General features: G+C 42.2%; 2 protein-coding genes across 2 annotated transcripts; both read right to left on the minus strand.

The window, feature by feature from the left end:
* Positions 1 to 270: 270 nt before the first annotated feature.
* LOC118398589 (cdc42 effector protein 3-like) lies at positions 271 to 4,071 on the minus strand. Its single transcript, XM_035794091.2, has 2 exons — positions 3,856 to 4,071; positions 271 to 2,435 (listed from the first exon to the last, which is right to left on the minus strand). Exon 2 carries the CDS (start codon positions 2,337 to 2,339, stop codon positions 1,704 to 1,706), a length of 636 nt encoding a protein of 211 aa, XP_035649984.1. The 5' UTR covers positions 2,340 to 2,435; positions 3,856 to 4,071; the 3' UTR covers positions 271 to 1,703.
* Positions 4,072 to 11,007: 6,936 nt separating this feature from the next.
* LOC118398591 (DNA repair protein RAD51 homolog A) lies at positions 11,008 to 15,009 on the minus strand. Its single transcript, XM_035794093.2, has 10 exons — positions 14,680 to 15,009; positions 13,982 to 14,092; positions 13,729 to 13,866; positions 13,489 to 13,606; positions 13,271 to 13,362; positions 13,024 to 13,118; positions 12,704 to 12,817; positions 12,358 to 12,487; positions 12,047 to 12,168; positions 11,008 to 11,907 (listed from the first exon to the last, which is right to left on the minus strand). The coding sequence occupies exons 2-10, from the start codon at positions 14,063 to 14,065 to the stop codon at positions 11,784 to 11,786; spliced, it is 1,017 nt and encodes a 338-aa protein (XP_035649986.1). The 5' UTR covers positions 14,066 to 14,092; positions 14,680 to 15,009; the 3' UTR covers positions 11,008 to 11,783.
* Positions 15,010 to 16,094: the final 1,085 nt, after the last annotated feature.

The following is a 16,094-nucleotide window of genomic DNA, read 5'->3' on the forward strand; positions in this document are numbered from 1 at the left end:
AAGTGGTGAGGAAAGACAAACTGATGTGATAGTTGTTAGAAGATAGGGCACCAGTAGGTGGCAGTGTTGTGAAAGAATAAGATTGGCTCAGCGATGCGAATGATAAGAGACATCTTACGTGGCTTTGTGGTTTTTATTTTACAAATGAAAGCTTACAGATTGTGCACAAATGTGATTTCCTTGTGCCGGGCAGAGTTCATGCTCCACCTTAGCCAAAACAAAATTATATCTAAAAGTTTATGATGAGGAACGAGAGGATTGTCGGTGAGCTTTGATTTTGTAAAGACATTTATTATAGACTGATACTGTTCACAGTCGCACCATAAACCCTGTAATAACTTATAATAGACTTATACAGTTTTATATTCCTATAGATTTGAACTTTTCCCTTGGTAAGAAAAACAAGAAATATAAAATAGGCCTATGTGTATACACTCTTGTGAGTCTGCTGGGTCGTTCTAGAAATAAGTCCCTTTTGGGTAGTGCAACTTGGTCCCCCCCAAAAATAACATTTTATTTCACCTAATTTTACCATTCTGTAATATAACAGGGTTGACGATTTCATCTTAAATCAGCAATAAATCCCCTTGTGACATGAGGAATGGAAGCTTGTTGTGTGCAACAGGAAGGAGCAATTGAATGCAAGCTATACAAAAATGTGTAATTGTCAATCTATGGGTAACAAGTTTGACGTGTTATGCTTGACCCACTCAGTATTTCAACACAAAAAAACAGAAATGACATTATGATTTGACTATTAGATGTTCAATGCTTTTTTAAAGTAACAGTTTCACCATATTAACACCAGAGTTCAGTTCACTTAACAGGGTTGACCTTAAAATGAGGGACACGTTTTTTTTAACCTAAAAATGAATCACTAATCACATGAAGAAATGACTTTGTCGAAGCAACCAAACAACTAGGGCTTTTCAATGATGGTGACAACTTGGAGAAATGTAGGTGTTAAGCGGGTTAAAATCTTCCTAGAAGTCACAGAGGGTGCATAGATTTGGCACTTTAGCAAGTATTGATTCATATAAAAAAAGGATTTTAAAATGTTAGATTGGTGCACAATTTATACTTAAAATATCAAAGGGACGCAAAAGGGACTCATTTCGTAGAATGACCCAGCTTCTGTCCTTATTCCTACTGCATATGTCTGACTATGGGAGAGCTAGTGTTCATTGTCCCTGTATAGTAGGCCTAAACATTGAAAAGCAAAATCCACCAGTCTTATTTCAGTGTTTCACAATAGAAGTTGTCAGATAAACATCTGCCTCAGAGCTATGTCTCATAAGTAGTTTACCGTCTGTCTTTCTTACCTTTCACAACATGTCTCCTCTATACACCTGCGTTACAAAAGTCACATGATCCAGGTGGAGTGTCATTGGCTCGCAGAGCTTTCACTTGAGAAAGGCAACTGTTGAAAGCATTGACCCAGATATGACGCATTGCTCTAGTTAGCCAAACTAACAATAGAGGCTCATATCATCTTGCATCCAAAATAAGAACATATCATACAATCTGTCTTCTATGAAGACAGTAATTAAAAATAAATGTGCCAATTAGCATCCTGGCAATTGAAAATAGTCCAGCTCATTTTTACATCCATGACATAACCCCTTTCTCCCCTATAAATGTTGTGTTGCTTGAAAGGCCCTTAGAATAAAATATATTACAAGAGGGCCACACTTCTCAAAGTCTCACTGGTGAAGCTGGTTCATCACTTGCAGCACGTCTTCTAGTATGGACGGCCCCAAGTCAAGATTCAGGACAAAAGACGAGTCTTCATCGACCCCTGGAGGGGCCTCCACTGGGGGACAAGGAGCCTGTTGGGGGGCCGTGTTCAATTCGGATCCATCCGGCCCCATCGTTAACCCTCCCTCCTCCTTATTTTCCTGCTCCTGCTTTACCTCCTCTTCGTGGTGCAACCTGTCATGTGCCACCACCTCCACAACATCCAGTAAAGGCAGAAAGAGGCACCTCTGGTGCCTGGAAGCCTGGGGATGGGTTCTGGCTTTGGAGGCCTGTGCATCCATCTCTTCTGGGCTGAGGAGGCGTGGGGGCTTGGGTGGGGGTGGGGGGGTCTCATTGGGGCTGATGTTTGAGTAGAGGTCCTGGTGGCTTTGAGAGCTGTGGAGGATGAGACTTCCGGTCCGCTGGAAGGTTGCGAGGTCGCCGAAGACATCCCCGTGGGCATCCAATCCGATGTGGGAGAGGTGGCGGAAGTCACCCAAGGGTAGGCTGATCATGTTGACTGATAGCAGCTCACGGCGCTTTTGCTTGCGGGGCCAGCGCATGCTGGCTGATTTGAGGTACAAGGTCGTCTTCAGAGGCATCTTGGACTTAATGGCGTGTACTGTCAGTGAGTTCAACACTTTTAGGCTGAAGTGGAGGTCACTCAGTTGAAGGGTCCAGTTGACCTTTAGGCAGCTCTGAAAATGTGAGGACAAACAAACTAGGTTAAGAAAACTCACTTCAAATGATTTGATACTCCTTCTTTTGTTTATTTTTTATTTTGGCATTTCATAGCTACACAGCCTAAAAATGCCAATGTTAAACAACCTTTGCCACAATTGTTATGATCATCATGATCATTTGCCACGATTGTCATGAAATTGTATTCCAGGTTGAGATCGGTAGCTAGCAATGGCCATATATGGACTGGTAACTGCAGCCATGACTGTATAATAAAATAACCTGTTTTTCTTGTATACATGTGTAACTTCACACACACACAGCTTGCGGCACAAAGGTTTTGTCATGGGTGTGACCTTAATCTAGTACGAATTGATGCCTAAAGAGTGCTGAATGCAGAATTATTTGTCTCATGGAAGGAAAAGTCTAAACAACCTCTTGTACTGGAAAGTGAACACTGAGGCACATTAGTCTGTTAATAAGTAACCTTGGAGACTTGTTTTATTTCAGGGCCATTACTTTTATCTCTGACCTGATAAAAATGCTTTTTTTCTTTGACTGTTGGTGTTTCTGTGATTGCTTTAGCTTTGGTTTCACTCGTTGTCATTGTTCACACTATGTTTATGTGTCTAAAGCTACTTGAACGTTTGAGACAGTGTTGCAGTCGTGGCTTGTTGTAACTGGTAGTATCACATTTCTTCTCATTTTAAGAAGGTGAGCGTTTTTTCCCCAGGGCAGTGTTTCATGTTACCTGTAATGGAACAGTGCCTTGAGAATTCTAAGGAAAATGGTTTAGTCCTGATTGGAAGACAACCTGGTTAGGGACTTTCCTAATTTGCCTAAAATGTGAAGTTGATGCTGTCTTATTTGTATTTTATAGTCATAGCAAAAAAGCATCTGAGGAAAATGCTGCTATTAAGGAATTTGGCCTATTTTTTAGACAATGTTGAAATCCCCATGGTGAGCTGTTTTTCTGTACAGTTAGTACAAGGTTTTATAATCTTCCTGATAGTTCCGATCATGGATCCTTAACAACTTAGTTCCAATGGATCTACAATTATTTCGTTTTTACATCTAATATTTGTATGGGGCTTTTAAAGAGACAGCCACGAGGACAATGTGTCAGAGATAGTGCCTCAGGTAAGCTGAGGTAGCTGGCATGATTCAAATGAACAGTAAAACGGCCAACTGTTGTGTCCAGATTGAAATAATCATTTATTTGGTGTCTATCTTTGTTTCGACACAAGTGAGGTGAACAGGAAGCAGTCTTTCTATGCATTCTCAGTATATTTGCTCTTCTCGCTCTTCTCTACAGTTTTAGAACACACAGCTCTCTAGACGTTCCATGTGCGAAAAGCGCCCCTGACTTTGAAACACTGACAAGGTCTACTACCCTAAAGCACACACAAACTGAGCTAGACTGCCTTATCAGCTCACCTGTGTCTCTGGGTTGTGTTAGTTTAAAGTGATAAACCATCGGTCCCTCCACCCTGATTTATCAATATCTTTGTCTGTGCGTCTTCTCTCTTGTGACCGTCTTCTCTCAAGTAGTCCTCTAGTCCCAATAATCTCTGGAATAGAGGGTCAGCTCTTATTGTGGAGGTGTGACAAAAGAGGAGGGGTGTATGACGCTCAGGTGAACTCTTCACTGCTAGGGTTTCTTTCAACGAAGGTAGGGAAAGGGGGAAGTGTTCTAGATTATATCACTTGCCCTGTGGGTCTCAACTTCCTGTTGAGAGTTAGAATATTACAATACACAAGGTACAATTTGGTAGTGCTTCAGCAGTTTTTCCCTCTAGAAAGTTTAGCCAGCTACCTACACGTGGTAGTAATCATGGCCGAATAACTGACCAGGCCTGCAGGGCATGTGCCCAGGGGCCCTAACCTCCAGGGGGCGGACATTGGTTTTGTTAGTCACTCTCACTCAGATATCATATGAACATGGCATGGAGTCGTGGAAAAATGTGTAGAATTGCAGGAACATTTTTGCAGTTTTAAAGCTATTTCATATTCACCCCATTGCACAATGAGTAGAATTGCATGAAATTTGTAATATTTTATCTCTGCCTCATGGCAAAATGTGTAGAACTGCATAAAATGTGCTTTAAAACCAAAACGTTTCTCTATGCCCCATGGCAAAATGCATAGAATTGCAGAAAATTAGCTTTAATAAAACGATTTTGTTTCTCTCTGCCATCGAGGGGGACCACTAAAATATTATACCCCAAAAAGCTAGGGCCGGCCCTCCCTCCTCTCCAAACACACACCACCTCCGTTTCCTCAATCCACTCGGTATTAATGAAAAAGTTATTCTCTGCTCAGACACAATGTGTCAGCTTGCCATAATAGTCCTAAATTATGTCATTCATCTCTCACTACAATGATAATGGAATGCTACAAACACTGACTCAGAGCATCTTATATCATGCATTGATAAATGTCTTTCTCATTTTCTTGCCAATTTGTGGATTTGAGCATTATTATAGACTTTTATGGTCGTTTCTGAATTGTGCCTTTTCAAGGCGCACAACATTTTGTTTTGAGAAGTAAATGATCAGTCTGGTCTTAGGCTTTTACAGATCATGACCAGTGAAAAAATGTACCCCTCCAGTATTAAAAAGGAATCGCATTACAAAATCACCAGCTGAACACCTTGATTTCTTAGAGGCGGCTGTTAGATACACATGGTCAGGGGACCTGCAATCCAAACCCTGTTTGCTTCTCACATTCATTAGAGATAAGGACTGGTTGCATAATCAGCTTGATCTAATATGAAAACAAACTCTCTTTCTCACACCTTAAGAACATGCTGTCTCTCTGAAGGGTATCAATCAAACATCAACCAAAATGAACATATAACCTACCATTTAAGGACCGTTTAGATTCTGTACACATTTCTCCTTAGCAGCAGAAGGAGATGAGCAATGCCAAATGAATCTGAAGCTTGTGAAAAATGCACAGAGCACTATGAGAGGCAGGTTCTCACACATTGCACTCCATAGACCTGCTGTAGCCAATATGGAATGCCAATCACCAGATAAGCTCTTTCGTTCACTTGTGTCAGTTACTGGTATTGTGGGCTGTGAAAAGAGAGCAAGCAAACAACCAAATAATAAAACGTACTTTGCCAGTGACCAGTGTTCCCTCTCATTTTTTTCCGTCACTGAGCAAATTTCAGGTGTGCTGAATGCAAACTGGAATGTTGTGGAAAATTCTGTGCAACTTCCAGCACGCATTTACTGTGAGTACTGAGGCTGTACCCGCTTTAAGTTTCCGTTTTAACAGTGTTCAAGTAGGTTACTGTGGCTAGTTGATCATAATGTAGACCTACCAGAGTGGCCTACCATCAAAAACAATGGAGATTATGCATCCCATAACATTTGATCATGGAAATAGCTGTTCTATCAGTCAGCCTACAGTAGCACCCAATGTGTGGTGTTCAATGTAGGCCTACATTCCATGAGAAGTTTGAAAAAAACATGCAGGGCTTGACATTAACCTGTTAATCCACTTGTTCTCCAGATAAGGTGGTGACTGGAAATGCTTTTGTGATGTGTGGTGCAAGAAACCACTTTACAAAATAAAATGCATTATTATTCCCATACCATTATCAGAACCAGACAAATGATGCTTCCCTCTGCATATTGGCTACTTAGCTTATTCAAGCCTAAAAATAAAACAGTGCTCCTTTAAGACCAAAAACAGCTCTTTACCTGACTCACTTTTCAAAGATATCTAGAGTTGTACACATTTTGTGCTCTTGTAGGAAGCCATCTCTCCCCTATTGCTGACTACAAAGGATCTACAGTGCATTCGGAAAGTATTCAGACCCCTTGACTTTTTCCAAATGTTGTTACATTTCAGCCTTATTCTGAAATGTATTCTAAACTGTTTTCCCCCTCCAATCTACACACAATAGCCCATAATGACAAAGTGAAAACAGTTTTTTCTAAATGTTTGCAAATTGTGTAGAGGCACAGATCTGGGGAAGGGTGCCAAAAAATGTCTGCAGTATTGAAGGTCCGCAAGAACACAGTTGCCTCCATTATTCTTAAATGGAAGAAGTTTGGAACCACCAAGACTCTTCCTAGAGCTGTCCGACCAGCCAAACTGAGTAATCAGGGGAGAAGGGCCTTGGTCAGGGAGATGACCAAAAACCTGATGGTCACTCTGACAGAGCTCTAGAGTTCCTCTGTGGAGATGGGAGAATCTTCTAGAAGGACAACCATCTCTGTCGCACTCCACCAATCAGGCCACACGTTTGCAGGAGGAATACAGTAGATTGGAACATTGCCGTCATAAATCAAATCAAATTTTATTTGTCACATACACATGGTTAGCAGATGTTAATGTGAGTGTAGCAAAATGCTTGTGCTTCTAGTTCCGACAATGCAGTAATAACCAACAAGTAATCTAACTATCAATTCCAAAACTACTCTCTTATACACACAAGTGTAAGGGGATAAAGAATATGTACATAAAGATATATGGATGAGTGATGGTACAGAGCGGCATAGGAAAGATACAGTAGATGGTATCGAGTACAGTATATACATATGAGATGAGTATGTAAACAAAGTGGCATAGTTAAAGTGGCTAGAGATACATGTATTACATAAGGATGCAGTAGATGATATAGAGTACAGTATATACGTATACATATGTGATGAATAATGTAGGGTATGTAAACATTGTATTAGGTAGCATTGTTTAAAGTGGCTAGTGATATATTTTACATAATTTCCCATCAATTCCCATTATTAAAGTGGCTGGAGATGAGTCAGTGTGTTGGCAGCAGCCACTCAATGTTAGTGGTGGCTGTTTAACAGTCTGATGGCCTTGAGATAGAAGCTGTTTTTCAGTCTCTCGGCCTCAGCTTTGATGCACCTGTACAGACCTCGCATTCTGGATGATAGCGGGGTGAACAGGCAGTGGCTCGGGTGGTTGTTGTCCTTGATGATCTTTATGGCCTTCCTGTAACATCGGGTGGTGTAGGTGTCCTGGAGGGCAGGTAGTTTGCCCCCGGTGATGCGTTGTGCAGACCTCACTACCCTCTGGAGAGCCTTACGGTTGTGGGCGGAGCAGTTGCCGTACCAGGCGGTGATACAGCCCGCCAGGATGCTCTCGATTGTGCATCTGTAGAGTGCTTTAGGTGACAAGCCGAATTTCTTCAGCCTCCTGAGGTTGAAGAGGCGCTGCTGCGCCTTCTTCACGATGCTGTCTGTGTGGGTGGACCAATTCAGTTTGTCTGTGATGTGTATGCTGAGGAACTTAAAACTTGCTACCCTTCTCCACTACTGTTCCATCGATGTGGATAGGGGGGTGTTCCCTCTGCTGTTTCCTGATGTCCACAATCATCTCCTTAGTTTGTTGACGTTGAGTGTGAGGTTATTTTCCTGACACCACACTCTGAGGGCTCTCACCTCCTCCCTGTAGGCAGTCTCGCCGTTGTTGGTAATCAAGCCTACCACTGTTGTGTTGTCCGCAAACTTGATGATTGAGTTGGAGGCGTGCGTGGCCACGCAGTCGTGGGTGAACAGGGAGTACAGGAGAGGGCTCAGAAATCACCCTTGTGGGGCCCCAGTGTTGAGGATCAGCGGGGTGGAGATGTTGTTGCCTACCCTCACCACCTGGGGGCGGTCCGTCAGGAAGTCCAGTACCCAGTTGCAAAGGGCGGGGTCGAGACCCAGGGTCTCGAGCTTGATGACGAGCTTGGAGGGTACTATGGTGTTAAATGCCGAGCTGTAGTCGATGAACAGCATTCTCACATAGGTATTCCTCTTGTCCAGATGGGTTAGGGCAGTGTGCAGTGTGGTTGAAATTGCATCGTCTGTGGACCTATTTGGGCGTTAAGCAAATTGGAGTGGGTCTAGGGTGTCAGGTAGGGTGGAGGTGATATGGTCCTTGACTAGTCTCTCAAAGCACTTCATGATAACGGAAGTGAGTGCTACGGGGCCGGTAGTCGTTTAGCTCAGTTACCTTAGCTTTCTTGGGAACAGGAACAATGGTGGCCCTCTTGAAGCATGTGGGAACAGCAGACTGGGATAGGGATTGATTGAATATGTCCGTAAACACACCAGCCAGCAGGTCTGCGCATGCTCTGAGGGCGCGGCTGGGGATGCCGTCTGGGCCTAAATAAATATAATTTGATGAGAAAACATATAACACAAAAACACAACTCGGCTATTTTTATTTTATGATTTATTGAGGCCTCAAAAAATACATGATACCAAATGTGAAACATACTATAGGATTTGTCACAAGCAACAATTTAGTAACATAGACAGAATGTATGTACAGTAGTGAATGTAGCTTCATCAAAGTTCAATTTGTATGAATGTCTCCAAATGATATTTTACTATAAATACACTATGACATCAGTACTGTAGGCACATCAAATACTGTCGCCACGTCATATTATATAATCAACAATTAAATTACACCGACATATGTTCTAGAGAAAAAACATACAGTGTATCACTGACCAGAGACACCCCTCCAATCAACAAACACACAGTGAATGCAGTAGTTCAAGTCTAACTGACTGGTGAAAACACTCATGCATTGTTGCAGCGAGACCAAGTGGTTAGTAACAACTTCCCCATGATGGTGTCCCTGTTTAGACACCAAACCATTGTTTACCCCACGCCTGTCATGGTCACCACAGAGAAGCCCACCGTCTCCAGCTTGTCCAGAACCACCCGGGGAGGCTCGTCCACATGGTACTCCCAACTGGAAATGCAATGATCTCATTATTATTTGACGTTTTGCTGTCTCTGTGTGGCTAAATAATGTTCTGTGGTTTGGGGATGCTTCAGTTGATGGAGCTGGGTGAGTTGTGTGTGTACTGACTAAAATCAGCAATTTCCTGCATTGAGAAGGCATCACCAACACGGATACTATCTTTAATATCCTCAAGGCTGTGCTACAGAGAAAATGACAGATTAAACAAACTGTCTGTAAACTTGTCATTCTGTGCAGACTGCAGAGCAATATTAATGGACATTGAAAAACGTGTTTTTCTAGAACCTTTTAATTTCACATAACAAATGAATCAATGGAATCACCACAACTATGTGAGTCTGTTGGGACGTGGGGCTGACTTGTTACCAAGTACAGGAGTTCCTCGACAGAGTTGCAGCAGACACCTTTTTTACATTAACCTGTCTTGCTATGCTTTCATACTTTACATTAACCTTTACATTAACCTGTCTTGCTATGCTTTCATACTTTACATTTTTTTTGTGTGGTTTTGTTTGATTGTTTTATTAAACAATTATTGATTAGCAAACAAATAAAACAGAAGACAAACATATGTACATGGTAAGAGTCTAAGACTTTACATTTTATAAGTATCAACGCATAGCGACTCGGAGGTTCATTTAAAAGACTTTAGTTTGCGCCCAATCCTATGCTAACTAAAACGTGTCTCGGTTTCCACTATTGGCTGTCTGGAGAGGAAGACTGCTTTGGCTGTCTGGAGAGGAAAGCGGCCGGTTGTGATACAGCCTGGAATCGAACCAGGGTGTCTGTAGTGACGCCTCTAGCACTGAGATGCAGTGCCACTGCACCACTCGGGTACCCTCTCGGGTCTTACGACCATTCCTCCATGCAGAATCTTTCCAGATCTTTGATATCCTTCGTCTGCACTTATGGACTGCCCTCTCAATTCAAACCACAGGTTTTCAATGGGATTCAAGTCTAAAGACAGATGGCCATGGCAAAATGTTGATTTGGTGGTAAACTAACCATTTCTTTGTGAATTTTGAAGTGTGCTTAGGGTCATTGTCTTGCTGGAAGATCCACTTGCGGCCAACTTTCAGCCTCCTGACAGAGGCAACCAGGTGTTTGGCTAAAATGTCCTGGTACTGGGTAAAGTTCATTACATCATTGACCTTAACAAGGGTCCCAGGACCAGTGGAAGCCAAATAGCCCCATAACAAAGATCCACCACTATATTTTACAGTAGGTATGCGTTTCTTTTCTGCACCCTTATTTTGATGCAAAACCCTCCACTGGTGTGTGTGGCCTAAGAGACATTTGTGTCAACCAATAAATGTAAACGCCTGGAGTCTGCTAAACGGAATTGGCCCTTACATTGGAATGGGTGCTTTGGTCAGATGACATGAAAATAGATCTCTTTGGCCATGCACACCAATGGTGCGTTTTGCATCAAAATAAGGATGCATAAGCAGAATATAATTTTTTTAAATCATCGCAAGGTGAGGTATTAAATTTGACCCCGAAATTTCTCTGAGCAATTGTATTAGTAAAAAATATAATTTCCCCAATTTCTTAGTATACAATATAGCTCAGTATTTGAATGATTTATTTTTGCTCCTCTTTATTACAGGTGTCAATTTCAGAAGCCACTTCATATCACCACGTCACTGTGACATGGTTCAATATGGTTTAAGCTATTATATTGCAGTCCCATGACAGCTCAATTGGTGTCAATACCGCTGAGGTGTCTTTTTGTGATACAGAAATATTACTTTAACATTCTAATACACAGTCCTTTCAAATGGATGTCATGTCAATTTGTGGAATCATGTAACCAGAGTTAATAACTTATATGTAGTCAGGAGATTTAATGATAAAACAATTTTAATACAATGTGTCTCATACAGAAACTATGGTTCTTGAACGCACAAACAAATAGAGAAAATGTAGTCGTTAAGGGTGTCAAACCTTGTTAGTAAGGGGGCATGTACTGATGTTTATTCTATTAAGAACAGATGTTTGACAAATAAAGAGAATTGATCTATTGATGTAGTTGAATGTCAAATCCAAAGATGGTTTAAATGAAAAACACTGGTAGAAAAATCAGACACCCCCGAAAAACTAAATCAGACACCCCCGAAAAACTAAATCAAACAAAACAATACCACAAACATACATCCAAATATGTCCACGTCTACCAGTGGAGTTAGATAGAAATATTATTTTACAAGTCCATTGGGTTGGTGAAAAATGTCACTTCTGTGAAGTTGAGCTCCCTCTGATTATCAAAGCCGCTATAGGCCCATATACTGTATAATACAAACTGAGTATTCAGTGTAAGCCTAAGCATGGGCAAATCACTGTGCTCCTTAGGGCAATAGGCAACATTCTCTATGCACAGTACCCTCTTGTACTGTAGGAATGCATTCTTCCCTCAGTAATGGGACGGTCCAAAATCATATCAACACAACAGTTGTGGCCAGCATCTCCCTATTAGTCATTTTCTTAGCTCTTACCTCAGGGAAGAGTGTACACACAAACACACAAGAGCTGCCATTGTGCAAGTCTATGGTAGCGGGTGAGGGGCATAGCCACATGACATACAGCCGTGCTCTCACTCCCTGGTATGGTGCCATCTGAGCTCAGTCCTTGGCGTCACCCACCCCATCTGCGTTGATGGCAAACATGGCTTCAGACTCAGGGAGGCAGGGCGAGTCGTAGATTTTGCAGATCCTCGTTTCGCCGCGGCCTTTCCTCAAGTACAGTCTGAAAACAAGGAGCGGTTTTAGCTTGATAGCTAGCTGTATTCTTTTAGAACCCAGTGGCTTAACGACTGGCATGCTATGTTTGAAACCATTAGAATGTGAACAAGAGGGAGTGCAAGAGAGTCAATGGAGCCACTCACCGCGTAGTGGAGGCATGTGCCATGATGTTGCCCCCGATAGGTTTTTTAGGGTCTGCTGAGAACATGGCGGCACCGTCTACCTGGGCCACCACCTGATTGGTTATCACCACAGCAACGCCAAACTGTGACAAGGCGAGAGTCAAAAAATGTTTTTAGCGTTACGACTATACCATGAACGCTAAAAACATCAAATGGATGTACAGAAAAGGGTTCAGAACGTTGCTGATATAAACATATTGTATTAGACCGACACAATAGGTAAGGAGTTCAGCGAACAGACAAAACCCCTGTAATTCTAGCCCTGGACTTACCTCGTCTGCTAGCCTTAGCAGCATTCTCAGGAAGCGTCCCAGGTGGCCTTGCCGTGCAGCGAGTTCTCCCCTCCCGGAGTAGTCGGTTCTGTAGAGGGCTGTGGCACTGTCCACTATCAGCAGGGCATACCTGAGAAGGGGCCATATGGTTAGAGACCTATAGCACTGCAGACTAGAGGAAGGGGTACTTTACTAGGATTTCTTTGAGGGTACTGCCCTTATTCCAGATCACTAATTCATGTCATAAACAACAGCATTTACATGGAAGGAAAGCAAGTAATGTGAGAAATGGAAAAACATCTGAATGGTCGGAAACCTCAGGAAGAGGGAGGGAGATGGGCCTGACCTGGACTCTGCCATCATGGCTGAGGCTTGGTAAAGCAGCTGGGTCTGGTGGTCTGTGTTAAAGGCCCTAGCGTAGGCTACATTGTCCAGAACGTCACTCCCAACAAGTCCATACCTAATAAAAGACAACAGTACCTTCTGGTGTGATACAGCTTTTTGAAGGAAGTACTGCATTTGCAATGATAACTCTCTGAACAGACAGAAATTGATGCCCGTTATTCCTGTAGAGGAATAGCGTGGCTCCAAATTTCAATCTCTGTCAGTGTCATTTAACCCAGTAGTTACTCCATTGTTATTGTGTTGGTCCATGAGAGAACTCACCGCTCTGCTACAGCCAGTAACCTCTCTGGTCTGAAGGTCCCCTCTGTATCAATGTACATGGCTTTTCCCTCTCCACCACCCTGGTCAATGGGCAACTGAGTTGGGGAAAAGCACAATAGATCAAAAACTGAATGTCCTGAGTGCTATCGTCATATTCTGTGAGCAAATGTGATTGGTATGAGATAGGAGTATACAGCCAAGTCTGACTTTATTAGTATGGGGGGAAAAATGGCATCATGACAAGTACCTGGCAGGTGACTGCAAGGGTGTGGCACAGCTGTGTTTTTCCTGTCCGGAACTCTCCAAACATTTCTGTGATGGAGCCTGTCTCTATCCCACCTGAGAGAGAAATACTTTTTCATGCACACGATGACAAAAAACACACCTGGGCAACTCAAAAATCATGTCCCGAGTCATGAGAACAGTTATAAAAATCTAGGTAACTGGCATAGATCCCAGCCTCACCCTGTAGCAGCTTGTCCAGCTCTTTGGACCCAGTGGAGATCTGGATGATTTCAGCTCGGCGTTGGTGGAACTCTGTTGCTGTGGTGAAGCCCATGGGCACTAGTTTGGCAGCTTCAGCCTGGAGAAAATACCATAGAGGAAGATCAGCCACAGTCATAATATCAGACCTAATGTGAACTGTGGGCAACCCAAAATGAGCAGAAAATAAAAACTCAGATTGGAAAATGAAGGTGACCTAACCAGAACTTTGTCTGCTTTGGCCTCACTGATCCCCTTGATGTTAAGCAACTCCTTCTTGGGGGCATAGGCCACTGCCTCAATGGTGTGGAAGCCTGCATCCTCCAGCTTCTTTATGTCACTGGCACTGATGCCACATTGCTGTGTAGGAAACATTGCAAATGTAGGCCGTCATTGTAAATACGAATTTGTTCTTAACTGACTTGCTTAGTTAAATAAAGGTAAAAAATATATAAATAAATGCACCAACACCTACCTCAAGTCTGCTCAGTAGCTGTGGTCCAAAGCTCTCCTCCTCCTCTACCTCTGCCTCCACTCTGGCCTCGCTTCTCACAGCCATCTTGATTTATGGACAGGTGAGTTATGTCTTTCAAAGGGGAGAACGTTTGGTGCAAGAGTTAACTCTATAGCTAGTAAACAAGTATGTTTCACTGAGGAGAAAACTGCGATGCAAATATTACTTTCCATTGTGTTAGTTACTGAAACACACTTGATCACGACAGGATTTCCCCCCCGATCGGGAATAAGTAATTATTCTAACTATCAACAGAAGTTACACAACCGGAAATTGTAACCAACTACTGTACAGTAACGTTAGCTGGTCAAGTTGTTGATGTTGACCTTTCCAGCCTGTTCATGCATCTAGTAATCAAAGAATGATTGACTTACTAAGTGAAATAAGATTTAGCTAGCTAGTTCACCTACTAGTAAGTGTTGTATTTCTTGTTTAGAGACTTGTACAGTCTTTGAATGTGACTGATATTCATGAAAGTTAGCGTTACCTAGCATTATTAGGCTAATTCGTTCAGCTGAGCTACTGAATTCCATGATCTGGCATGTCTGTGAGTGACATCCTTACATCCAAATGTTTAACTCAAAATAGTAGCTAGCTCATGTTAACTTCAAGTTATGGGATATGATTTATCCAAACGTATGACAACAGCGTCCACTTACCTCTAGTTTTTATTGCTTGAACTAAAATCTCCCGCTCGCTAGTCAACGTACTTGTTTATCAGGCTACGTAATTACGCTAACCCTTCCCTCGAGTGCTGGGATTGGACAGTGTTGGGTTGCATCCCAATGAAAAACATGTACTTCCTCACTCCCATTTCATTCCCTTGATCTGCATCTGAAAAATCAATATATGGAAGCAAGCTAAATGTAGTGGTCAGTAAGCACTATATAACCAAGGCTTTTGCTATTTCTAAAAACGTTTGGCTGGTGTGCCGTCACCCATCTGAGCAGTCGGCTGTGAATGCCCTCACTGGCTTGTGCAATTATGTTGACTGTGATTTGGGTTCTGACCCTCCACAGGATGTGCGGTAAGAACAATGCGGATGCATCTCTTTTACGGGTTGTTTTCCTTTTCCTCTTAGCACACACACTTTTGGTCAGTTCACATGAATCTTGACTGGGAGTGAATCTTGGTGGAATAGGATTTGTGTTAATCCGAATGAATTGTGGTTCGACAATTACAATTACTGATACATAACAGTATCAGTAAAGCGTGATAATTATGATAATTATGCTATATAGACAGGATATATGAACATGAATGAATAACCATAATATTACGCTATTATAACAGCTATAAACAAGGCTATAATCTTAGTAGCATAAACATTAACCTAAAGATGAACCTCTTGTCAGAGAAAGAGAAACCTATTACTGAGACTGACAAAATAAAGACTTATGGCACCTTCTCTCTCCGGCCTGGTGCGAGAGCCTACTGTGCTGAGGTCTTATATGATCTGCCCTAGAGCCACAGGGTCGCAATTTACTCTGCGCATGTGCGACCTCTAAGACCCGTCTGGGAGAAGCGCAACAACCGCTTTAATTAACTATGGCTATTATGGTAAGCACTCGCACACATATAATGCACATATGAAAACTATGTTTACCAATAAAACAATGACACGCATGGCAATGGGCACAAGGCTACATTCTATGAACAATATGCCAAGCAGTATTGGCAACTCCAACATGAAATAATAGTAACAACGGTACAATAGAACATATGGTTGCAAACTGATCCAAGTTACTAGTTAAGTCATTTAGTAATTACCCATTATTACACATGTAAAAAATAAATCCAATAAACCCCCCTCCAACTTACATTACGATGCACACACCCAATTCATGTATTCTTGTTACTGTCCTCAGAAATGTGTCTTCTTTTTTTTGACAACAATAACACTCTGAAGTCTGGGTGCAGTGTCCAGATGTGCCTTTTCAAGCACTCTGATTGGTTGGGAATGGCAGCTATGGATTTTTAAAAATAACTTAACCTTTATTTAACTGGGGAAGTCAGTTAAGAACAAATTCTTATTTACAATGACGGCCTACCCCAGCTGAACCCTCCACTAACC

This window comes from Oncorhynchus keta, chromosome 19 (assembly GCF_023373465.1).
Source record: "Oncorhynchus keta strain PuntledgeMale-10-30-2019 chromosome 19, Oket_V2, whole genome shotgun sequence".
NCBI lineage: Eukaryota > Metazoa > Chordata > Actinopteri > Salmoniformes > Salmonidae > Oncorhynchus > Oncorhynchus keta.

Excerpts from the sequence above, each read along its gene's own strand:
- LOC118398589 (XM_035794091.2), bottom strand. The coding sequence starts at position 2,339 with ATGCCTCTGAAGACGACCTTGTACCTCAAATCAGCCAGCATGCGCTGG.
- LOC118398591 (XM_035794093.2), bottom strand. The coding sequence starts at position 14,065 with ATGGCTGTGAGAAGCGAGGCCAGAGTGGAGGCAGAGGTAGAGGAGGAG. Across the intron at positions 12,818-13,023 it reads TTACTGGCTGTAGCAGAGCG|GTATGGACTTGTTGGGAGTG; the intron begins GTGAGTTCTCTC and ends GTCTTTTATTAG. Across the intron at positions 12,169-12,357 it reads TGCTAAGGCTAGCAGACGAG|TTTGGCGTTGCTGTGGTGAT; the intron begins GTAAGTCCAGGG and ends GCCTTGTCACAG.